This window comes from Falco punctatus (assembly GCF_963210335.1).
Source record: "Falco punctatus genome assembly, chromosome: 11".
NCBI lineage: Eukaryota > Metazoa > Chordata > Aves > Falconiformes > Falconidae > Falco > Falco punctatus.
This window is the reverse complement of record NC_137591.1, coordinates 3,798,763-3,824,735: the sequence shown is the minus strand read 5'-3', so window position 1 is coordinate 3,824,735 and position 25,973 is coordinate 3,798,763. Positions and strand designations below refer to the sequence as shown.

At 38.1% G+C, this 25,973-nt stretch overlaps 1 protein-coding gene across 5 annotated transcripts in view; it reads left to right on the top strand.

Moving 5' to 3' along the window:
• PATJ (PATJ crumbs cell polarity complex component) overlaps positions 1–25,973 on the top strand; it is a 158,947-nt gene that overhangs the window by 99,478 nt on the left and 33,496 nt on the right. For all 5 annotated transcript variants that reach the window (XM_080406334.1, XM_080406336.1, XM_080406332.1 and 2 more), the window contains 6 exons: positions 5,709–5,800; positions 15,321–15,393; positions 18,687–18,779; positions 23,334–23,405; positions 23,936–24,053; positions 24,659–24,792. In XM_080406334.1, the coding sequence (XP_080262460.1) occupies positions 5,709–5,800; positions 15,321–15,393; positions 18,687–18,779; positions 23,334–23,405; positions 23,936–24,053; positions 24,659–24,792 (582 nt within the window). The remainder of the gene's footprint in view (positions 1–5,708; positions 5,801–15,320; positions 15,394–18,686; positions 18,780–23,333; positions 23,406–23,935; positions 24,054–24,658; positions 24,793–25,973) is intronic.

Genomic DNA, 25,973 nt, shown 5'->3' with positions numbered 1-25,973 from the left:
AAAATCTTTTGTCACTGAATTAATGAAGTATTATTTCACTTCTAGATTCTGCAAAAAACAGTAGTCGTTTGAGGGCACAATCCTGGCTTATTTTCAGAATCTATCCAGCCTATACATAAAGTGAAATGCAGGTCACATAAAAAAAATTGTATATAATCATGATTTTTTAATACATCTTCTGTGATGTATTTTGGATGGGTAAGTTGCTGGGGAAAACAGCTTTTTGAAGGAGGAGGTCCTTTCATTCTGCTTTAATATGTGGAAGAAAGTTGTTTGGGTCAGAATCTGGTCCCTGTGCAAAAGAATGTATTTTTTACATGACGTAAGTTCTGCTTTTCTGTTCTTTTTCCAAGCAAAGGAACCATCTGTGGTGCTCCTGCCTTGCACTCTTGCTGTTTTAGTGCAGGTGTCTGCACTGCTTCTTATCTTATTAGTTTGGGCTTAGTCCTGTGACTGATTGTGCCCAGCATGGCCCCAGCGCATTCACGTGGTGCTGTACCTGTGCTGTTAAGCCCTGCTGCTCATGAACTCTGCATGGGTCTGTCCTGCTGGTAGGTTTTATTCACACTAAATAATCCACCCTGTTATTATTATTATTATTATCTCTCCATAAGAGAGTCAACAGCATTCTATTAATAAACCAAGCTGTTCAGAGCCCTGTTATGCTAAATTACTGATGTTGGGATTTTCTGCCATCTTTCTGTCCCTGCTTACCTTGCTGAAAATGGGGCAGGAGGTGGAAGGATTTTGCTCGCTTGGATGTTTTGCTATAGGAGGTCACAGCACTTCTTGAAAGAGTGAAAGCTAGTCTTTGTAGTCAGGTGTTGCTGTACAAGTTTGCCTGTTGTCCATTCTGGACTATTGCATGAAAGGAAATTATTATTCTTTTTGGGGGCAATTTTTGTCACAGCTCAAAGCCAGATGGTTTTTGTGATAAAAGTATTTTTATTGCTATTTCATTTTAAGATTCTTAGATAAATGTAAGTTGTGCTGCAATAACATAATAGATACATCAGTGTTTTGCCCAAGTAATTGACCTACCCAGCCAAATTCACAGTGCCACTTCTATTTTAGAATGGGTGTGTGTGTGTTGATGTTTTAGTCTCAGTTTTTTCGTTGTGGGACTGTTAATGTTTTTCCTGTGTCAAGACAGTGACTTTGGATATGAGGCAAGTGGCACTACCCCTCAAGACAGACAGTAATCTGAAAGTAGAAGGACAGTGAGGTTTTCACGTGAGAAGAGTAATCTTGAATGATTAACTATAGTGGTGATTTTATTTTATTATTCCTATGTAAATACCATAGTCGTAGCTTCTGTTCTTAGATTAATTTACTGAAAGGATTGAGGGGTAACATCCTTTTGGTCTTTTCACAGGAGGATACAAAAACTTTTTTCATGTATTTTGTATACAGGCTACCAATTAAGTTTAATGTTGGGCAGTGATTTTTAAAACCGAAAAGCAGGTAGAGCTGTATTTGGAAAGCTGGTTGTGCACAAGGGTGCAGGCAATCTGCAGTTTTCTGTTGTCCTGTCTCTTTCTGCACTCTCTAGGTGGGAAACTGCAGAGGTCAGCTGCCTGCTGAGCCAACAGCAAAGCTGAACTGCAGTGCAGGGATGGGGATTTTCTGTCTTTATGGAGTTTTATGGTCTGTTGATCACTTTAGATGATGCACATGTTTGAACGTGTGCCAGGCAAGAAATTTGATGAGGAAAGAATTCATGTTCTAATTAATTATTTTTTCTTTCCACTGTTTTCTTCATGCTTTATCATTTGGGGGTTTGGTATATTTTACGGGGTTTCAGTCTATATAATTTGACTGATCAAAAAAATTTTGAAACTTTTCCCATTGTTTCAAAGAGTCTAGTTGTATCTCAACATGCTACAATTCCTGTGGTTAGAAGGAACCTCATGCATTAGTACTAATAATTATTATGGAAAGCTATGCAAGTTCTTTTAGTAGCTTTGGGGTATCATTTAACTTGATTTTCATAAAAATCAGATGATACTAATTTTACAGCTTTCTGTTACTGCCATATAGTAAAAACAGTGCTCTTTTTAAAAATACTGGCATCTAATGTTTCTTTTCTGCAAATTAAAGTTTGAGAAGCAAACAATCCTTTAGATTTTTTTCTCTTAATTTAAGAGTTCAGATTTCAGAGAGTTTGTGCTTTCTGCTACTTTAGCGTATGAAACTGTAAAACAAAACTTTCGTAGGTGAAGGCAATAGTACGTTTGGGATATGTAATTAAATCTGCCATAAAGCAATTTAGGGTTATATTGAAGACTGAAGTGTGCTGACCTGACCTCGTACCTGTAGCATGTTTTTAGCTTTCTCTGTTCTCTGCTGCCTTTCCAAGAAGTTATGTAAAGAGACATTTAAAGAAGAGTTGAGGTTGATTTAGATCAGTTTATTTCTTCTGCTTAGTCGAAGCTTTGTTTTTCTTTTCCAATCTCTAATGAGAACAGTAAAGCACAGATTTATAGGTTTTGACTCCCAGAGTACTATTTGATTAATCTGACATATTACTTTATTTAATTTGAAAGGTTTAAAATGGAGTTGCTTATGAAATCCTAGAAATTCTTTTTTGTTATATTTAAGTAGGCTTTTGTGCTTTGCTCATCACTGTGGTATCTGAAGCTAACAGAACATCAATTTATTTTGCAAAAGAAAGTGACTTCAAAAAAAAAAAGAAAGAAAAATTAATACTGCCTGTAATAACTGTGGGACAGTCCAAAACCTTGTGGAGATATATTACTTCGATTATCCTTTCATTTTGATGTAATTAAATAATTATAACTTACAGACCAAGCTCACAGCTGATTAAATTTTGGACTATTTGATACATCTAGTGAATAGGATTAATTTAGCCAGAGTAAAGACTATAAATTTTAATCTAAGAAGTCTGCTGTTTAGAAAAATTGATGGCAATTTAACTAAATCCAAACAATTTGTAAAGCATACAGTATTCCCAGTGAATAATTTATTTTTCAACTTAGAGAAATTAAGTCAACAAACTCACTGAAAGTTGCAAGTTCAGCTTGATGCGAGAATGCATCTGAGCATTCATTTTTACTACTAGATTTTTAAATTTGTCTTTGATTAACAAAGCGTGTCCTAGGATGTTGCTTCTCTCCCTGTCTTTGCAACCATGGCAGTTGCAGACAGCACCATGTTAAACCCTTAGGAATGTTGGCATGGTGCTGTATCTTCAGCGCTGATCTTTCCCTGCCAGCTCTGACTCTTGTAGACCTTTCTTTTGGTTCTTTCTTTGTACACTGAGTAGCTTGGTAGGTAAATGGTTTGCGATTCAATCTTAATGAATAACCAGGCGTTAGGGTTTTAGTCTTGTCCTTGCATTGTCCTTATTTAACTGATGAACTTGTATGTTGTTTTGACACATTGATAATAAGATGGGAATATTGTGAAGTTGCCAATATGACCAAATAGCCTGTGTGACACAAGGCTATAAGACTTGGACAGTTATTTCTTGCTTGAATGAAAAAATCTTCTAACAACACAAAACCATAATACAAACATTTTCAGTAACAAAAAGTCCTTCTATAATCATGAGTCAGTTGTTCCTGAGCTCCGTTATCATTATTGTTTTAAACAGCATTGGTATATCAAATGTGAATGTAAATAGTATGTGTAAATTACGAGTGGGAGGGAAAAATCGCAGTATTGAAATTAAACTGGCTGCTCACTTTGGAAGGGTGTATGAACACTCCAGCTCCAGAGAGGTGGATTAATATAATCAAGATGTCTAGAGTGAGAATTTTGACAAAGTTAAATAGCAGCTTATTCTGCATGCTTCGAAGCCTCTGGTGCTTGATTAGATGACAAGACATGGAACAAGATGAACCGTGAACCTTAACTAATATCATGACTCCAAATACTGTTAATTTCAATTTTTTTTACTTCATCTTTAAAGTTTTGCCTTCTTTTTTGCACGAAATACAAAGTTAAATGTAGCTTTGAATTACTTTCAGCTTTTATGTTTACAGGTATTCAGGTGTAAGTAGATAATTGTTCTTCTGCAGCGCATTGTTTTCTTGATGCTTATTCCAGTCTAAATTGTCAAAGTTGAAGGAAGACAGCTCTGGTAGTCCAACTCCCTGCTGTCAGGGGAGGATGCTTTCCTTCACCACCTTGCTGAGTGTTCACTTCAGCTGAGTTTTAAATCTAAAAATCAACAGGATACAACTAAGAAACTGCTCAAGGGTTTTGTTAATCTTCTTGACATAGTGGCTTTTTTCCCCTCATACTCAGCTCAGCTTTTACTTTCTTTAACTTTATTGTGGTATTCATATCTGCCTTATGTTCTACATGTGATCTTCATGATTGCAGTTTGTGCAATGCCTGAGCTGAAAGGCGAGCATCCTCTTAGGATACCTCTGAGCGGGGAGGCATTAACCAAGAGGAGCCAAAGCCCAAGAAACTCGGTATTGCAGGCAGCCTGAGGTGGAGCACAGTGTTAAATGCAAGCCCTGCATGTGAAATGAATGAAATGCTTTAAATACTCCTTTTTTACACTGCAGGTTATTTTTGTGATATGATACTGAGTATGCTTTCGGTTGGCTATATTCATTTCAGAGATGCTGTTGTCCTTGTTGAAGTCCCACTTGCTGAGCATGGCACTGGGAGACAGTAGTCATCGTGTTTTCCTCAAACTGGGAAGACTTCTAGTTCCTACAGAAAGACAAGTCCTGAAGCACATACTGTGTTAAAGCAAAGCTATTTCCCTCTGAAAACTGCAGCATTTGATTTTTTTGTAGTATTTGGTGTCTGCTGTGCTTAGGTGTTTGATCCATCACAGCAGAAGTGATGTGGTATGCCCTTAAATTGTCCTTTGTCTCCATGGCTATCAGTTCTGTTTCCTTCAGCAGAACTGAGGAGTCAGCACAGTCTTAACAGCAAGTTTTCCTAAACTGCCAGTTGCCTGTAGGTAAGGTATAGGAGGGTCTGTCTCAAAATCTGTGCTGTTGTCTTACCTATATGATTCTTCTCAGATCAACTTGTTTTCCAAAAATCTGGGAACAATACTTAAAAACTATTCTATGGATCTGTGAAAAAGAGTAAAAGTTTTCCCTAATTTGTGACTTACTAATAAGGCTAAATTAGCTCTGCATTTGTTCCTATTTTATAATCATCTAGACTAAAACTTGGGAATGTTTTGCTATTAATACAATATTTTTTCATTGATAAATGGGAGTCAAAGTTGTTGAAAATGCAGTATTTTAAAATCCATTCTAAGTCTGTGATTCTGTGGTCCGTCATGGAATCAGTATGAGAAGGAGGATGTTTTTAAAATCAAATTAGGATTTATACTTTCAAAAGAAATTTTAAGCAAGCTGATGAGAAATGCTTAAATTGTTGCTGCTGAGTTGCAGGCTACAACCCCATCCTCTTCTGGTAGTTAGCTGAGGGAAGGGGTGGCAGCCTTGGGCAGTTCAAGGCCTGAAAGAGGCTCTTAGTGCCTCAGTACTGCTATTTCTTTCTCTACAGCACTGTACAGATAGGTATCTATCAGTGCAATGTTAGTATTCCTGCCTATATGAACCTCGAAAGTTATATGATATATTTTGCAGACCACGTTTTCTTTGAGTCTTATCTCTTTATACCACAGTAAATTTGGAAGTCTTGGCATAAATTAAAACAATGTGTACTTCTTCACTTACATGAAAACCTTCATTTTCTTTTAACAGATAAACAATCAGGTACTGTATGGAAGAAGTCACCAGAATGCTTCTGCAATCATTAAGACTGCCCCATCAAAGGTCAAGCTAGTTTTCATACGGTAAGAACAGTTCTCATCAAAACATTTGTTTGCACTTTAGCCTATTACATTACATATTTAGCCTGTTTCAAAAATGCTGAACTTGCTCAATTCTCCTTGAAGTAAATAAACCTTTTCCTTGACTATTCTTTTCGGAACAGTTGAAGAGTTCTTAATATTGTAAAAAAAAAAACCACCAAAACCCAGAAGACCTAATGTAATTGAGTGTCTGTTTTAGGGGTGTCTGCTGAAGACTTGAGCTGTCCCTGTTGGGCTTGAAAACACCTTGATAAGAGCTTCTCCCAAACTTAGTAAAGTGCTTTAGGTTGGTTCTGCCAGCACAAAGATGGGGGTGGGCAGATTGCTTCACCCAGACTGCCAGAAGGGAGTGAAAATGGTGCATAGACTTGGGGCTGGAGAGGAAGGTGCTGTGAGAGGAGCAGGCAAGTGTAGGGCATGGATCTGGGTGGCTGTGTGAAAGATAGCTTTGTATGAACATCAAAAGATTTTAAAAGTGAGCTAGGGTTTAGTTGTACAGAAGCAGAACCTGCCTTTGACAAGGAGCACTGGGATGGCTTCTATAGGATGGAATATGCTAAAATAACCTTTCATCTGCATAAGAAGAATTGAAGCAGAATTACATGTAGGTATTTTTCCTCTATGTGCGTGAATTAAGGACACCTTCATGCATTCACTCTGTAGTTCAGGAAGTGTTACTCTTCTGACCCTGGGTGGGAGGTCTGGAAAGAAGCTGCCTCTTTCTCAGAACTTGCATTGCTTTAATATATTGGAATTTCACCGATGCATCTATTCCAGCTGTGACTTCGGTTGGGCACTATTCCCGTGCCATTTTGTAATGTAGTGTTCCTACCAACATACACATCATACTTGATATTGTTTTATATTCTTCGCTCATATACAGTTTACCTGTGAACAATGTAATAATCTGTGTGTGAATGCATATAAATGCATACATTTACTCGCACAGTTCTGTCTGGTACAGCATACACAGAAATGATGGAAGAGCAGCATTAGTGCAGTGAAGAATGAGTTGCTGTACTTGGCAGCACAGAGGATCTGGAGGAGATTAATGATCTTGCCTGCAGCTTCTGTGTTACTTTCCCCAGCTATTGAAAATTAAACGTCACATACAACAACTCACTCACCATTACTTAATTGCATGTGGAAAATGTGTCTGGTTGGCTCCAGAGGCAGAACCACAACTTAGGAAACCAAAACCCAGGGCTGAGTTTAGTGCTGTCAGGCAGCACAGAAAGCGTGGGTTTCTTGCGTCCTGCCCTGCTGCACTGAGCATCGCAGCTGGCTGCAGAGCACCTAGCTCTGCAGAGCGGTAATGAAGGGCGTGGGTTAGCTCTAGTTGCCCATGGGCTGGAAATCCTTAGTGCCTATTTTGTATCATGTCTAAGACATAAGGGCCATGTATTTTCTTAGCCATACTTTACCTTTTCAGATTGTGTAGGAGTGGGTTTCAAGGCAAAAAGTTGTCTTAATTATCATAATCAGTAGATATTGGAAATACCATTGGATAAATCTTTTTTTTTTGTTTCTAGAGGTTGGTTTTTTTAAAAAAAGTTTCTATTTTTAAATACTGCTGCTGAGGTTGTAAACTTGCATGTTCACATTTCCCAAGAGCATGCATCTTGTCACTGCTCTCAGCCTTGCATTAGAGTACACTGACAACTGATGGGTTTGTTTGCTTGAACCAAGCAGCCATTCGAACAGCAGTGAAAAGAAATTTTCCCACTGAGAGAATGTCGTTAGTAACTGAAGCACTGGCTCCAACGTGGGGACAAAACTGATGCTGCCTTTTTTTTGATGCATGGTCAACTTCTCATAGTAAGAGGAGTGTTTCAAAATGTTAGCAAAGCCAAACTAGACTGTTTCTCTTAAAGACAAATTTTAAGGAGAAAGAAGAATAATATTCTTTTCTCATGCAGACTGTATTCCATGATCCCATTCTATCTTGGTGCTTCTGATTCCTACACCTTAGACCACAAAACCAGGGGATGCAGTGGACTGAAAACACAAACCAAAAGACTGTGCTGGTCCCAGAAGTCTTGTCCTGGTGCAGTTTGGTAGAAAATTTTTTTCTTCCTTTATCAACTTATTTTAAAACTGTAACATAAAATGGGGGTATTGAAATGCCACTACTTAATGCATGGTGGTGCCAGCTGTAGTAAATAAGAGGAGCAACAGGCATCTTGAATCTCCATCCATCTCTTGTACATGTGCAATAGCTTTTCCAGCTGAGAACAATGCGCTGAGTGTAGCAGACTTAGCTCTCCTCGTAGGTTTGCTGCTTGGCTGATTTCAGATATGTTCCTGTGGGCTCTAATGATCTGGAAAGAGCAGGATACCATTACATTTGTCATGCTTTGAAAATGAGGAGGAGCCAACTGCAATAGAAATAGTACTTTCCTCCTCCTGAGCGCTGTTACCCGTGCAACTTCTTTTAAAGGTAGAGGATGCATAGCATAACGTAGCCAAAACACATCCTGGAGCACACAGTAAGACGGGACCACAGCTCACTGTAGCAAAATAACATGTACTGCAGGAGTTATGAGAGAAATGGATTCGGTCTTCATGTGCATGAAGATATTACTATTCTAATTTCACCAGTGAAAGGCCTCAGTAGGTTATAGTTTTCCAGAAACACGTCATTCCAGTCTAAAAAGTTTCTGCATGCCTAACTGAGCTGACCTAGGACATAAAAGCAAAACTGGTGGGACTCTTGGGCTCCTTCTAAAAAGTGCCCTCTTTGATATCCTGAGGCTTTATTTTCTTCAGATGAAGGATACTCAGTGATAACCATGCTGCTTTTCACTTTGAAGCAGGAAACAGCATCAAGGTTTTCCTATTTCTGGTGTTTTGGTTCAAGTACAGGGCAGGGGGATGTTTCCATAAACTCTTTAATCAGTTACGAAAGAAGCCCAGAAATTCCTGGGCACAGAAAAGCCTTTCTGTGAGAGGTACTGTAATAACCATCATTAAATAACTTGGATTATGTTGCGCCCAAATTTATTTTTTTCTAGGAAAAAATAGAGAATAGAAAGTGTCCTCAACCTTACTGAGTTTTTACTAAAATCCTAGCTTACCGTCTATGCTATAAAAATCTGTTCACACATTTTATATACCCAGGTAGTGTTACAATTGCATTCCCACCCTTTCCTGAAAATTTTGCTGATGAGACATAGTGCAGTAAGTGTTGTGAGAATCGTAGACATCCACTTATATTTGAAGGCTTCTCGCTCTGGTTTATGAGCATCTTTTCCTCAATTCAGTTGACAAAGATTATTTAAAACAGTTGATTTTGGCTACATTCCAAAATATATAGGTCGTCACACACCACTGTTTCCCAGTGGTCTCATTAATTACACGAGCTTGTAATAGCATCTAAAGATTTGCAGTTATAGCAGTTACAGTATCGCTTTTTGAGGGGTTTTTGGTTGTTTTTTTTTTTTGTTTTAGGTTCAGTGCATCTTGTGCTTTGTAGCTTTCTACAGTAACAAATTTGAAGGCATTTAACCTGCTCACCCAGTTTATCAAACAAACAAACCAATTGCCTGAGCACGGCAAGATTTTCCTGAGATGAAATGGCTCAGTCTTAAGTGCTTCCTTTGATTAGTGTCCAATCATGTTTTATCTGACCTCAAAGTCTTACAGCTGCTGCGTTAACTTCCATGCTACTGTGGCAAATATGGGTTGTCTTTTTGATTTCTGCATATCAGAAATAAATAATAATTTGACTGCAGCTTTCCAAGCCATATAAAGGAGTTTTGCTATGGAAGCACTAGTGGAAGTCAGTGGCAGTAGGGCGTGTAAAGGTCTTAACTGCCTTTTGAAATTCTTGATCTGAGTTTTCAACAGGAATTAGCCAGGTAGTAATTTGAGAAAGGGACTTGCTTCTTGTAGGAGTCTCTGTGCCCTAGTTCCCAAAATAGAATGGGGTTTGTATCCATTGTGGCTTTTGTTCATGCGTTATAGGTCCATCTTTTTAAGATGCATAATAAAACGATGTAATTAGATTTTACATCTGTAGTAGGAAATCCAGCTTATATCAGAATGGTCTTTTACAGTCAGAATTTTATGATTCAGCAAATTCAGTGTTTTTTCCATGCTCAATTAACTGCCTTTAATCTGTTTTGGTGCTTCAGTGTCGGTATAATAAGCAGATCAAATATAGTTTGAATGCTTGAATCAAAGTGAATGCCACTGATTGCCATCATCCCTTTGTGTTCGGTTCTGTGATTCATTCTTTGGTATACCTTTATTCCTTAAAAGAAAATTTTCTTGTGCTGTGATGAAACATGAGAAATGCTTTAAGAGTAAAGTACTGTAGGATTTTGCTTATTTAAATACCATCTGTTAGCTGTCCGGAGTCATCCTCCCACGTGGCAGTCATTCTGTAATCATTGCTTTCTGGTGATGGGATGGCAGCTTCTCAGTGCAGCCCACAAATCTCTGTCACCTATCCCCTCCTTCCATTTCTAGGTATAATTGTAAAGACTAATCTCTTGCTATTTATGGTGACATGCAAAGGAGAGAGATCCTTACACTCTGTGAGGACTGGGAAAGTGAGGGCAGTGGCTGGGTCGGACGGTTCTCGGTGCTGTTTAATGTTCTCCATTGCTGTGAATTTGTTACTGAGTCTTTGCTCTTCTTTTAGAGCCTCTATAAGTAACGTTGTATGTTACATGGCAAAGTCTCAAACGCTGTCATGTTTTAGAAATTATTTTTGCTTTGTTTATTCTAACTTACATAATTGGCCATATTTTAATAGTATAAACTCTGTTTTTACTTGCTTTGATTGTTTAGGTTCTTTCATGTGGGAAAGCTTTAAAAATAAGCTCTTGCCAGACACTGTGTGTGCAAGTTTGAACTTTTCCTGTTTTCTTCAGAGCTGTTTCCTCCTTGCTGTCACACACATGTGGGAACAAGTGCATGGTTGAGGAAGTTAAGTAATTTGGGCTCTTTCAAACCTTTGATGACCTAAGCTGCAGTTTATGTGAACATTAGTTGTTCATTTAAAATATCTGTATGGATTTGGCTCTCATGTAGTTAGGAGTGGATGGAGGGGAAAAGGAGAACAAGACTGTTCTTGCTGTTAGTAAGAGAGATTTTTCAATGAGATGCACAATACAAAGGTCTTGCCTTGACCTAGCTGATGGAAAAATCCAGCATGCCTTTTCAGCATGCAACTTTGCTGCAGTCCTCTTTTCCAAAGGGCCTTCTAGAGGGAAAACAGAGATGAGAAAATAAGAGATCCTGACCTGATTTTTCTTTTTTTTTAACAGGCAGGATGTGGACAATATAAATTTTCAATAATCTGCAGGACTTTATGCCCTCATGTCACAACCAGAGGGAGTCCTAAGGGTTACTGGGCAAACATTGTTCATTCACTTGGTCTGCAGATCTGTTCCAACTAAGATGTCATGCAACTGCATACAAGCCACTGGGTTTTTTTCTCCTGATTCTTGATGTACATTGTATTCCCAAAAAGCATCCACAACCTCTTACAAAGCTGTTGTCAAATGATCTTTTAGTGTTGATCAACTGTGTAGTTGCAGGTAGTTTGGCTGGAGGTTCTTCTCCCTTCGTTTAGACATCTAGAGGTCATCTAGACTTCTGTGATTAGTGAACAGTTGTCAGGAACCTCTGAAGAGCAACTAATTTCACCCTGTCCTAAATTAGGACATTTAGGTGCTGGATGAATTGCCCTTCTGAGTGGATCTGCTTTGGGATTTGTCTTGATTTTGCAGTGATCATAGAAGTTTGGACACTATCTTAGACAAGATGCTCTGCTTTAGACAGGTAATGAATCTCATTCAGCATGCTCAACAAGGATTTGCTTACCATTAGATGACAGTGAGCTTATACCATCACAGATGTGAGACACGTATGAGTAAATAAAATGGAAAACAGAAATTGTCCTCAAAGGAAGGCAGGGAACCTGAATTCAAGAATTACAATTCTGAGGTTGATGAGCAAATGGAAAAAAAATTTAGCTGAGGCTGTGACTTGTGGTTATCGTCTCTAGAAAGATAACTTTCTGAATGCTTCATAGACCATTCCAGCTGTGTGTGACATTCCTCCAGAGTGCCAGAGACAACTTTCTGTTAAGTGCAGCACAGCACTGCAGGGCAGCCTAGCTGAAGCCTTACAGCACAAAGCTTTAACTTCCCTTCAGGCTTACTTTCTGCAGCGTGGAATGAGTAATCCCTTCAGATTTATATTTGTATATTGCTCTCTTTAGGCTTCTTTTTTGCCAAGTGTTTATGGTAGTTAGTTATTAGTCAATAATAACTGTATTTGTCTTTGCTTAAGCTGCACATCTCCTTCACTGGAGGTGCAGTTAGATGGAGCAAGACATGAGAAGTTCTTCTCTTTGGTCAGTGAGAAAGGATGGGGAATGTTCAGGGGTCCGATTTAGACTAGAAAGGAAATAAAATTTAGCAAAGTATGGCAATCTAGTCAAGTAAATCTGAAAGGGTATGAGCTTTTCTAAAGTTTAAAGTCTTTACCACTTATATGTCGCTTTGATCTTGCTTCCTGTGACATTTGAAGTGAGGAGAGCTTGTTTCTTCAGTATCGAGCTATAGTTAGTGATGTTTGTATAAGCAACAGGCATTCTAACCTCCAAGCAGATCCAATTCCCATTTTCACTCAGAAACTCATCCTGAGAGGTTAGAAGCAATGAAATTATTTGTGGGAGGAGTGATGAATTCCTTCCTGATTCAGGTTATGTGTAACTGATGAAATATAACCAGCTCTCTAGTGCATGAGCTCAGCAAGGAGGTGGGCTGCTGTCCCAGCGTCTTAGACAAACCAGTGTAAGAGCTGGAACAAGAGTGGTGGATGTTTCTCGTTTTTGCAGATGGGGGGTGGGGGTGGGGGGGGTGGGACAGGACAGGACAGCAGCATATGAGCCTCCCTGCTGCATAAATTGCATTTTATGTTGCTTTGACCCTGAGAGTATGAAGCTGTGTCTTGACTGTGAAGGATTTAGACGTCTTATCCTCAAGCAATATTGAGCGCTGGTAACTGAGAACAGCTTTCTCGGAGGTGGTTATGTAGCAACTATTGGCAAATACGTTGAATGCTCATTTGCAGTCACTGTAATTTGAATATGATGTTCAGACTTCTAAGCTGTCTGTCCCTGCATCAAAAGAAAAGGATTGCTCCTTTTAGTTGTAAATAAATTCATGTTTTAGTTGAGGACACTTATGGAAGTGGAGAGCAGAAAGAGCAATTTATTATTAGATCTGTCACTTTAAAATATGTTCCCACTTTGATTCTACTTTGAAGCATTCTCCTTTGAAGCAGCATTAAAGTATTTAAATATGTACGAGTCCTAGCAGGGGGAGATTACAAGTTGTGACACTTCATAACCTTGGGATTTTTTATTTTTTGCATATTTTTTTCCCAGGTAATTACTGTATATGTTTTTTTATTGCTTGGAATAAAAATGGCCATCCATTTAAAACTGCATAAAAATATTTTCCCAGTGATTGGAAAAAAAACCCATTTTGTGTGTGTATATATGAAGTGGAAACTAGTTTGTATAAATAATTACACCCCACTTTGTCATGCAGATAATGAATTTTCTGTCTAGCAATTTTTAGAATATTTCTTACAAAGGTTTATATGTACCTTGTTATTTTCAACCTTGCTTCTAATTGCAAGTTATGCAGCATGCATTGTAAGCTACAGAAGTGTTAGTTTTCATGCTGCTTGAGCTTCATATAAACTGTTGTCAGAAAAACCTCTACAGTCAAGTAAAAATTGCTAGGTGTCTTAGACACCTTACATTTGCTTATTTATTCTTATAGGTTAGAAAAGCAATATAATTAGATCAATGTCTCATGAAGGTAAGAGGAGGAAAAATGTCCTTGCCTAATATGCCTTATGGGGTAAAATGCACTTGGGAATTGTGAAATGCTTATGAAGTTCATGAGCTTAGTTCTGTGCCTTCCTCAGATTTCTGTGTTGGCCCTGTGCATGGGTGTTTCTGCATCACAGGCCACTCTGGTTCTGATCTTAGCATGGTTTGTGACTCTTGCAAGGCTTTGAGCAGGGCCAAGAGGAGGGGCAGGGAGCGAGTACAAAAATGAGCAGCACAGAACCAATTCCTTTGAATTGTATGGCTGTTTGGTTGAAGATAAGTAAATGAATTCACCAACCTTTGCCTGCAGGATTTATCATTTCAAATGCTTGTGACTGAATTTCCCATATGCTGCTCTGCTGAAAGCTATTGATTTACAGTGCTGTCTTTCAGTGATCAGAACATGCTAGCTTCATGTGTTTAACTCTTGAGGGATAAAATGAGAGTTTTTCTGTCAGGCACTTCTGTAAAATGTTTTTAAACACATACTGGTCTAATATTTTATTCCAGAAATTAAAGAGGATAAAATTCTGCTTGTGTTACAGTAACCTGGAAGGTAGTAGACAGGACCAGAAATCAAATCCAGAAGACCCACTGTATGAGAAGTCATGTCCTTTCATCTCAAGATCTGTATCTGCAAAGCAGCAATATTACTGATCCTTCCTCTGTCATTTTGGCGAGCAGAGGCTGTGTGATAGTACTGAATCTTTAACAAAATGGAGTTTGCATCATGTGCCTGGCTTCTGTGTTCTGTGAGAGTTATTCACCCCCAAAATAAAAAGGAAGCAAAATCTGGATTCTTTTTTCTTTCGTATGCCTCAGATTTGCCTTAAACAATGTCACTGAAGTCATATTTTACTTGGTTCAGTTTTACAGAGGCCAAAACAATTCAGAGTTAATTCCACAAGCCAAATAATTTTAAACGGCAGTAGAGGAAAAACATTAGCATGGCAGAATACTATTTAATTGGGGGGGGGGGGGGGAAAGGCTTTTAAAAGTTACAAAGTAATCAGATGTGTAACTTAGGAATGCATTTTAAAGAGTAAAAAGAAAAAGATGCCATACATAAGAAACATCTTTGAAAAATAATGCAATTTATTTGTAGGGGGAATCAATATTTATCTGTTTTCTTCCTCTGGCATTTAATAAAAATTCTTCCAGGCTTTTATGCTGAATCTTTTCTAAAAGACCACAGCATATATGAACAAAAAAGAAAAAGCAATCTATTTTAGTAAAACAGGTATTGTATTTCAGTAATGTGAATATTAGACTATAAACAAGCAGTTTACAAATATAGATGCTATTAGAAGAGGCTAACGAAGTATTAGCCTGTCTGTTGATGCGTATGGACCATAAATTCCAACTATGTCCTCTGATAATCCACACAAAATCATATTTCCAAAGAATGTGATGTCAGTGTGTCCCAGATGAAACTACAATGGTCCCAAGAAGGGATGTAATCTGTTCGCTAGCAAAGAACAAAAGCAAAAGTGAAGTGCTTTTCTAAGCTCTAATTTCTAGTAAGAAACAGTTACATTTTATGCTAGCAAGAGTATTTTCTTAATGGGCAAAACCAGCACAAAAGAAGTTTGACCATTATGGTTTAGTGTGTAATGTGTTGTTTGTTTTGTTTTACAGAAGTGAAGATGCAGTCAATCAGATGGCTGTTACTCCTTTCCCACTTCCTTCCAGCTCCCACTCTTCTATTGAGGTAAAGTTGTCATGGGTTGTTTTTTTTAATTAGGGATTGCTAAATTAGATAGATTAATCATTATTAGCTATTCATTATAAATTCGCGCACCCTGTACCTTGTCTAATTAAACCCTGAGTCATAAAATGCATTGGATAGGAACTTGACCTAATAGGCATATTTTCCCCTGTGTCTTTTTTTATTGATCTCGTTGTTAGTGAAAGAGTGGCAATGGCATTAACAACAGGTATTAAACAGGTTATTGCTGTACAGAAGGAAGAAAAGTCTCCAAATGAAAACCTTGCCATCTCCTATCCTGCTCCTTTTTCAGCTGGTTAGAGTAGCTGTGGTGAGGCTCTTTTGCCTGGAACATGGAAATCCTCCAAACTTCTAAGTTCCTTTTCCCCCAGAATACCCTTCCATCAGCATCTCTGAAAATGAAGTAGGGATGTCTGTCTAGCAGCTAGCTACGGTACAGAGGTCAATGTGTACATAGTTTGCATTGCAAGAGGCCCTTGAGACAATCCCAGCCTGAGGGCCCTGGTCCACCACTTTCTCCTGTGCCCCAGCTTTGGATGACGGCTGTTTAAGCAGTGAGCTCTAGTGCACAGTGTGGTAGCATGCCATCTTCCAATGCAAAAACTTCCTCAGTGTGGTAATGTTACCAATGTTTTTCTTCATTATAGTTGCTGTCTCAACCTCAGTGTAGACTAATTGCTCTCTTGTGCACCATGAATCCCTGCAGTGTCACCACACTGTTATCATTTTGACATCTCGATATGATGTAACTAAATTTTCTAGATAAAGTACATAGTTAGGCTTGCTGTTGCTTTTTAATTCTATTTCTATTTGAGCTAATAAAGCAAAAGATGTTTTATAATTAAATTGGGGATGAGTCTTGCCTTGAATTGATAAATTCATGTGCATTGAACTCCTGGTATTTCAGTAAGCATTACTGTGATCCCACAGTACTGGTCTATGCTAGGTGATGCTGTATGAATCTCCTGTTCGCACACTTGCTATTGCTTTCCAGATTATATTGCCACTGATGGCTCCTTCCATACAGGCATAGTACTGTACAATGCAAGAAGTGCCTAGTTTTTCTTTGGATCCGAATAATCTTTTGGACAGTGCTTTGGCATTTTGTTCTCTCCTCCATAAAAATAGCATGTCCCAGGTGCAGCTGGTAGATTGCGGATTACTTTACAATTTACAGAGCCCAAGTTCATTTTATTTTTGTTGACTCTTTAATACCTGCATTTGTTTGCAGGTATTTTTTTTTTTATTTTTGTTTATTATTTGTGTCTTCAGGATGAACGACAAAGCTTTGTTCTGTGGTCAAATGACTGTAATTAGACCCTGTCAGCATGTGGAAGGCAAAGTACTCAGCCACTGCAACGTTTGCATTTAGAGGTGTAGATGCTTGTGGGTTAAGTTTCATGCATTAATGGCAAGCTCTTACTATTTATGTTGTGTCTGTTTTAGAAGTAGATGCACCTTTTTACTTCTAGCTAGTATCTTTTATTACGTAAAATAAATGTAACCAGAAGATACTGTTGCTGTATAGAAATTTAGATTGCTTTTCTGTGTCAGCTGTTCCTGTCTTTAAATGAAGCAAAACAAAACTGACATTGTGCATTAAATATTGAAATTATATCTTCAAATATCTTTGAAATACCAAATAGATATTTAACATTGTGTGTTACATACGCTGTACAAGAAACTTGTCAGCTCACATTATACAGCCTGGCTAGTATAACAGAATGTCAGGGTGCCATGTACTATTGTGTTAATTTTCTTCATCTTATCCCTTTATTTTCATTAAGGTATTTTAATATGGAAAGTGATACAGTAAATGCCTTAAAATAGGGTCTTGCTTCATTGCATGGAGTTGCAGGACAGGGTAAGGGACTTATGCTGTTGTGTAATACTGTGGGCAAGCCACCAGAAGCAAAGTATATTAAATACTAGTTATTGTAATATATCTTTTTTTTAAAAGTTTCGTTCATCAGAAAGCCACAGAATGAGATATTTTGTTGCAACTGAACAGAGTGAGCTTTTGTACAAATGAAGAGATGCTTTACCTGCTCAAGTGCTGGTCAAAACATTTGTGTAATTTTCATTGTGCTTAAAAGTAAAATATCTAATGAAGAATCAGAAATAATTTTGCTTCTAGGACTGAAGAGCTTGAAATTTGATTTCTTGCATGTAGTCTGTTTTGCTTCGCAAGAGATAACAGCTCCAAATCTGGATCAAAGGCTTGAGTGTAAATCAAAGTAATAGATTAAATTTTTTCAATTTCAGGACCTGGTTGGTTTAAAAAAGGGAAGAAGAATTAAGACATTAAATTTTACATGTAACCAAAGTAGTGGTACTCTAACCTTTAAATTCTAACTTAATGTTTTCCCTGAAAAGATGCCATTTCCTAATCCCTCTGAATTGTCAGAGGGAAATAATTTTTCTTGCAATGTATGCTGCTTAAATATAGGCTAATTGTTATCTAGAGAAAATACAAGAAAATTCTGATTGGACAAGCTTTTCTACTTAGTATGGTGCTAATGTACGTTTCAGGGGTCATTTTTGTTGGGAATCCTTAATAGAAAGAGAAAAGCATCATGCAGGGGAAAGTTCTGGAGCACAGCTTGGTGAAAATACTTATGTCTTTTGGGCTACTACCTTTGTTTGCTGGTTCTCCAGTAGTTGTCATTGGATGTCATTCACGGTATTCTCACAGTAATGTGTAGAGAAGTACCTGAATCCTGAGGCTACATTTGCACTTCAAGTTAAGGACTGTGTTCCGGTGCTGGCTTGTGAGCTTGGTGGCCATGTGCTCTAGCCAAGAGCAGCATTGGCTTTAGGGATTCCTCCAGGGTGGAGCACTCAGTCCTGCTGCTACCAGCCTGTTCAGATTGTATGTAAGAAACTGGGCTTCCTTTAATGTGCTGAGCATGTGTGAGACTCCCTCTCGACAGAAGTCTGGAGAAGGTGTCTTAGTACAAACTCAGCAGTTTTCACAGTTGATAGGGATTAGTCTGGCCTTGAAAGTTGACCAAGATCTGCACCTAAGTGCTACTATTGGATTACCATGTGGTGCTTCAGGCTGGCCAAGTGGAGACCAAAGTCTGTCTTTCAAAACTTGTATCACTCATTTGTCTTCTGACATTAGGATGCTTTAATTGTGGATCTTTTTATTTTTTCATGCTGCTACTTGTTTAGAAAAACAAAAGAAAAGGTAAAATTGTCTGATTTTTTTCTTTAGCTATTATGGGGTTTCATAACGCTATTTAAAAACTCTTACCAATCCTTCCTACCAGGATCATGGTGGCACTGAACCTGCAAGCAGCGAAGAAGACCCGAGTTTGGAAGTTGTCATGAAAAGTTTGACTGATGAGGAATCCAACAAAGCTGTAAGTGACTTCAAGTGATATTTAATGATGAGTAGAGCTTAGAAAATGGAGGCTTATTGCCTGGATTTGTTTTCTTTCCGCCTTTGTGTTGGAGTATTACAGCACACTTCTGTCAAATAAAATGCAGTACATGTAGGAGCAGAATCAAGCTCTTAGTTTTACATACATAGACTGTTTACATGAAATAAGCAGTCAGTATAATTCATTAAAATATTGAGATAAGAGTTTATACGTAGTATTTTGGCCCTCTCGAGTTCTTTGTCAGTGAGGGGATTGAGTTTCCACTCTTGCCATCCATTTGTGACAAACTTCAGAAGAAAGTGTGGTCTGTAAATCATATTCTTATTTATATTCATAGCTTCATAAATTCTAAGGCCAAAATGTCTATTATCATAATCTAGTCTTGCCTCCTGAATAACACAGCTATAGAGTTACTCTCAGTAATTTCTACATCAAGCCCATAACTTCTGGTTTAATGTGGTACTGTCAGTCTGCACTGTAATAAATACTGAACTTCTCATTGATGCAGATGAAGTTTTTTGTTGTTTAGTATGTCAGGATTCTGCATTATCAGAAATCTGAAAATCCTTCGGGGTATAGTTCTAGTCTCTTTTTTGGACTCTATGTTAAAAGTGTAAAATGGAAAACTACTAAACATGCTGAAGAGTGACTAACAGACGTACATAAAATTTGCTGAGACAGTCTTTTTGTCCAACAGCCTAGTCCTTTTTTCAAGGAGTGCGTTGGCTGTGTATGTACAGTTTGTGTGTGCTGTCCTCAGCACAAGGAAACTGGATGTTTCTGGCTATTTTTTATTCCTAGATGTCTTCTTCCTGCACCATAATGTATTTTGCAAAGAGTGTCCTGGGTTTCTCAAATATGAATTGAATATACATAATGTTCCATAGCTAGTAACTGTTTAATTAATGTCTATGAACTCCAAGAGTTAGGAAGTGTTACGTGCAATTCAAGCAGCAGAACTAACCACTCATGTTAAATGGATTGGTTTGTGTTACAAATGGATTACAAAAAAGTTGGATTATTTGTATTTAGTAGCCTTGTGCAGAATACTCTTTTGATGCGCTGGAATATAAATGAATCAGAGTTTTATTGTATGTGTTTACAGGTGTAATTCACCTAGGTTTATTGCTGTTCTTGCTCAATTTGGCAAGAAACTGTTGAGAGATTACAAGGTAACATGAAAAATTACTCAAAGACTGAAGTGGATCAAAATATATAAAATGTACAAAAAAGAAGTCTTGGTGTAGGATACTGTGCTATGCAGCTTTTTGAAAGGTATTAGAGGAAGTGCCAGTGTAACAGAGAAGAAAAAATTTTGCAAAAATCAAAGATAGGTGTGGAGGGAAGATGCTGCTGGAACAACAGGGAACCCAGAATATATTGGCAGCTTCTTTTCAAACTTGAGGCAAGAAAGAAGAGACCTGTGGAGCCAAAGGGTAGAAGTTACAGTATTTTAGACTGAAAGTTAAAAATAGAAACAGATACGGCATTGGTGCTAAGAGTTGTCCGGAACAGAGCAATGGCAGAAAGGTAAGAGAAGACAAAGGCATAGATTTGTTGAGAGCCTCTAGGTGAGGTGAACATCAGTGTAGTATTTAGTTTTTCTTTGCCACTGTCCATACCAAGTTATCTTATCTTTCCACTTAAATTGTTCATGTAACAGCAGCTGGCTGCTACAGTTTACTTTTTATCTCTGTAATTCAAAAAGCTTTATTCAGCAGGCCAGTATTATCCCCACTGCGGCACTGAGGGGAAGTGAGCTGTCCTGGGTCACAGGGGAGACCAGGAGGCAGCTGGGTCACTCTTCTGGCTGCTGCATAGCCCTGCCTTCACTCAGTGGGTACTCACTTAGAGGTGACTCACAGACTTTTCCATTAGATAAATAGATACTGAAAAATTAAGGGCTAGGAGGTGGATTTAGGGAAGTATTCAAATACGTATAGATCCAACTGTTCATTCCATAATGCCTTCAGTTGGGCCAGCCCTTGGTTTAGAGGCATAAATGGATGAAAAGTAATGGTGAAAGCCAGTTTCATAATTTCAGAGTATCCTTTCAATCAGGATTTTAAAACTACATGGCAAATATTTCTAAGTGTATCTTACTTTTGTAAGTGTTGATGGATGTCATCAGCCCCTTCTGATCAGAAGGAAATGGGTTTGTAGTCCTATTGACATTGAGACTTTGACACTGCAGTGCAGCACAAGACAGCTCATTATTTTGAGGAAAAGAGATTTCTCTTGCAGTCTTTTAGTGACTGTTAAGGCAAAAGAAAACAATGCCGTATTTTTCATAGCATGATGGTTGCTACTAGAGCCTAATGCCAGTTCACCATGGTTATTTAATTTCTCAGTCATATGTCAAGAGAAATCAGGAATGTGAAAGTCATCAAGTAAGATCAGGTTCACTGAGTAAATAAAAAGTATGTGTTTATCAGCAGAGATCTTCCACAAGTACGTACAGCTCAAAGCATAAGCAAGATGTCTCACCAAGTGACAGCTGTAAAAAAAAAAAAAAAAAATATTAAAAATTCACATAATTCGCTATTCATTGGTTGCTGATAAATTTTTAAGTCTCTCCCAAGATACTTTTTGTTGTCACTTCATCACTTTAAAAATTATAAAGTTATATAGTGGACACAATTGTAGACTTCGATGATAAGAGACAGGAAAGAAAACAACTTTATTTCTGAACTGAAGCCAGTGGGAGTGTTAGGCAAAGTCTGCATGCTTATTAGCTGACATTTGAGGTGGCCTGCTAGAAGGTTGTGGGTTTCTGAGGACTGTAGCTATCTTGCTTTCCATAAGATGTTGTTGGAAAAGAATTGATATATGGGGTTTTGAGATGTTCTTGAAACTTTTAACTTCACAAAGGTGAAAGTGGCTTGAGCAGTCATTGTCTGTGCTCTGAAACATCTTCCATCATTAGTGTCCTGGAAGAGCATGTGCGTAATCCACTGTGCTGTAGGTGGGATAATTAAACTGATGTTTGATGTGTGAAAATGGATTCATTTTCCTTAAAAGATTTGAACTTGGAACAATAATCCAACTTTACCACAAGCAGAAAACATGTCCTTGAAGTGCTGGCAAAGAGGAGTGGCTTCGCAGAAATGCTTTTGGATGCATTTGAGGGAATTGAATTAGATTAAACCAGTTGGGTCTCAGGCTTATGACAGATGCTGAGTCTACAATTCAGTGCTTGAGGGGCTGGAAATCTTTTAATTTAGGTTCCTTTGGCATAGTCTGAGTTAAAAGAAGAAGATTAGAGAGATTTAAAGGTGATGCATGGTGCTTACTTGATGTACAAGATGAAGTTTCAGATTTTAGTCACATATCAGAATGAAAACAGGACACATGAAATAATTTTTCATTGCTCATTAAAACAATCTGTCCTAAAATGACAAAGCAGTCTTCCCATTTCTCCCTTGACACCTCTGATAGTATGATGACATCTCTGCTTTATTTTTTTTTCTTGTTGCCCATCTGGATAATAGTTACAGTAAGCTTGGAGAAAAATGCAGGGAAAAAAATGCGAAGGGCGGGGGGGGGGGGGGGGGGGGGAGGGGGCGGAGCCTGGAGGGCTTGTCACAATTTAATGTAATAAAACTCCAGGGAACAAGGCCAGTATTTTCAAGTTCAGTTATCTAAAATTTGATTTATGTGTATTTTTTTTAAAGTACGAATTGTCATCTTCATTAGAAATTCTTTTGAGATGCAGAATATCTCTGTTATCTTTTGAAGTTGGTACTCAGCTTTTCTGAAACCTAGGCTGTTTATCAGTTTTTTATAACATGGGGTAAGATAACTAATACTGTGATCAAAGTAGCCTAAATTTGGCTAAGAGCTAACAAAGGGAGGACATTGTTTCACTGTCTGGAAGCAGTTGTAGAAGTAGGAGAGAAAAAATACTTTTTAGTGTATTGCAAGGATATGGAAAACAATTAGGATACAAATGGAGCCCGTGATTGAAGTGCCATTGTTTGAGATATTATTAATTAAGCTGGATGACGCATTTTAAACAGTTACTTTATTTAAGTGCTGGCAGTATGCGCAGTGTTGCTGAGGTCTACCAAAGAAGGGAGAGGGAAGAAGAGAACAGATGACCAGATTCCTTCCTGCTGTAGGCACCAAAGGCTCTGCACAGCTACCTGTGTGCTAGAGGCTGGGCACATGGGTACCTGCACCTTTCCACACAGCATGGGTATTGCTGTCCCAGCCGCCCCAGAGTTCCCACTTCCTTCTTCTTTAGAGCTTCATATTACTCAGGAACAATATAGACCATGTGTGATAATCTCCTCCAAAAAAATCCCCTCAAAATTGGGCATGTTTTTAATAATCCCTGGTATTCCCTGTATTCATACTAGCTTTTCCTCTTCCAAGTTCTGGGTTTCAGCCTTGTGTTGTGCTACAAATGTACTTGAGTGAAAAAAATATCGCTGTGTTTGCCTAGAATCATCATGTTGAGTTTTGGAGGATAATTTATTTAAGCTAATGAGACATTTTCAATATACCTCACTTTCTTTTTTGACTTTTTAGGATGTGAAATGTAAACCTGACAAACCAGTGGTGGCAGATCAGCAGGAAATAGAGGAGCAACCGCCAGAAAATGTATATGTGTTTATGTTAACCAATAAGATGGGGTTCTTGGAACTTGATCTAGTTGAAGACTGGGTGATTTATGGGGGGAAGGGGTTAACTGAGGAGACACTAAAATAATTTTATTGGTGGAAACTTGAAAAATTACTTCCTTCTCTGTAAGTACATGGAAATAATCACACAGGCTAATGTCAAGGATGTTCTTTGCTGTTTAAAAGTAAAAAAAAAACAAACCGTCAACCAAACAAAAAAAGCAACTACAAACCTATGTTATTTGGTATGAGAGGCACAACTGAGAAAGGTATATTCCTGTCCCTACTTCCTTCATGAGTATTTCTGGAAGCACAGTTATCCAGTCATCATGATTTTCTGTTTATTTACGAAGAGAATCTTTTCAGTTCATCTATGCATATTGCTTGTTTCACTTCTGTTGACTTAGAGGATTTAGTCAGGTACGGTAATCAACAGCTAATGATAATGTCCATATAACATGCCTTTCTGTGATTGATAACCGATCTCTTTTGCTTCTGCTTTGTTTCTAGGTCCTCAATCAGATCAAACAATCCAAATCTTCAAGAAAAGTAGCAGCCAACTTACAGGAGATACCCCTGGTGCCAGCACCTACTTACCTTTCTCCGGAGGGAGAAGTCACGAGCCGTAGTATGAACCAGTTACTTTTTCCACCAGTATAGTGTATATTTAGTACCTTAACCCAGGATCAATTTTTAAATTTTTTTTCCAGATAACTTTCTCTGAGACTTTTTTCTTTGAACATCTAATGACCTATTATTTTAAGTTATTTTATAAATTGTTTGTATTTTTCTCTCATTTTACGGTTTTTGAGAGCTTGAAGGTCCCTTTGCTTGTTCTTCTTGACTTTTACATACAAAGCCGTTATTCTTCTTGTTAATTAAAATAGAAGGAAGGGCAGTCTGGGACATCTTGTCCATTCCATGGTGCTGGAAAATGGCCTTATCTGTCCTGAATGGAATACACCTTACCATCATGATCTGAATTGTGTAGGTTATAACTGAATGAGATGTTCTCCCAGACATTTACTCTGAACATTTACTCCCAGAACTCGTGTCATTCTCATTTAGGGACTTCAGAAGTGACTCAGAGTAGTCATCTAGTTCAATTTAGATTGGTAAAGGTGAAGACCAAAATACAAGAGCTTAATTAGTTGCTCTCATACAATTCCTTTGATTGTTTTCATTTTCTCATTGAATAGAGTGACTGACTTCTTTATCTTTTCATGGTCTTAGGTGTCTTTCCACTTCCTTTGCCTGTGGATCCAGCAACATGCCCTATAGTTCCAGGGCAGGAGATGACTATAGAGATATCTAAGGGTCGGTCAGGCCTAGGACTCAGCATTGTCGGAGGGAAAGACACCCCACTGGTGAGTTTCTGTTAAACTAATATTTACTGTCTCTGTTGAAGAATAGGAGACAAAGACAAGGAAAACATAGAAACTAATGATGCAATGATCTGTAATTGCTCTAATTAATTGTTCAGTACAGGGAGGAGAAACCAGCAACTTCAATATCCAACAACAAATTGATAATTTTGCCTTGTATGAGATCAGTTGTTTTCTGTCCCTGTTTAAATTCAAAGGTTTGTGTTTCAGTAGTGCTCTCTGCTATGGTCAGTTTACAAATATGTGGTCTTTTCTTAACCATTGTGAATTAAGAGTTTCAAGAAGGTAAGTTACCAGAATGGTTGGACTAGAAATTAATGACACGGAGTTAAAGCTACTTCAGCAAGGTTAACACCTCCACCTTGAGAGCATAAATGCTACCTAGCTGTTTAAACAAACCATGATGTATCTGCTTGCCAGCAAAAGTCCTTGCTGAACAGAACTAAAGCAAAGGTAATCTTTTACTGGGTTTTGTGTCTTTTTGCTCAATCTTGCTCTTGGCTATGCTGCTTTTAAAAACATTATCTTCCACTAAATTAAAATGTATCAGTTAAAGTGTAAACTCATCAAGTTAGTTATGCATATGCTTCTCTGCCTTTGTTGTTGTGGTTGCCACTCCACTTTCCATTTAAGCGATGCTATGCAACAGTGTAACAGAATGTCAGATTGGTTTTTTTAAATGTCAAATTTAGTTCTCTTCAGTGAACAAGTCTGCTGCAGAGATGTCTTTACTGGATTCTGCTGAATCCTCTGCTGCAGAGACACTTAAGGCAATAGAACTACTCTGTTACATGCAGTTGTTCCTGAAAATATCATGTTGGTGCATCATAAGCAATGAAGTACTGTGAGTGTCAGCAGCTACAGGCAGTTGCAATGTAGTAATCTTTTTCCAGAGCAAGAAAAAAAAAGGAAAAAAAAAAACCCAAGGAAGCTGAAAGGAAGAAGAGAGTGTTGTTTTGCAGAATGTAGGCTGTATCTTTTACAGTATTAAAGCTGAAACTGGAAAAGGTTCAGCTTTTGGTCCCGTTTATCTAAGTGTCTGATTATGTAGAGTTTGGATGGATTACTGTGCTTCACATGGAGATAGATCTGAGTTATGCTGAAGGCTTAAATCAGCCTGTATGGTTTCCAGTCTGTCCAGTCATGCACTGTTTTGTACCCAG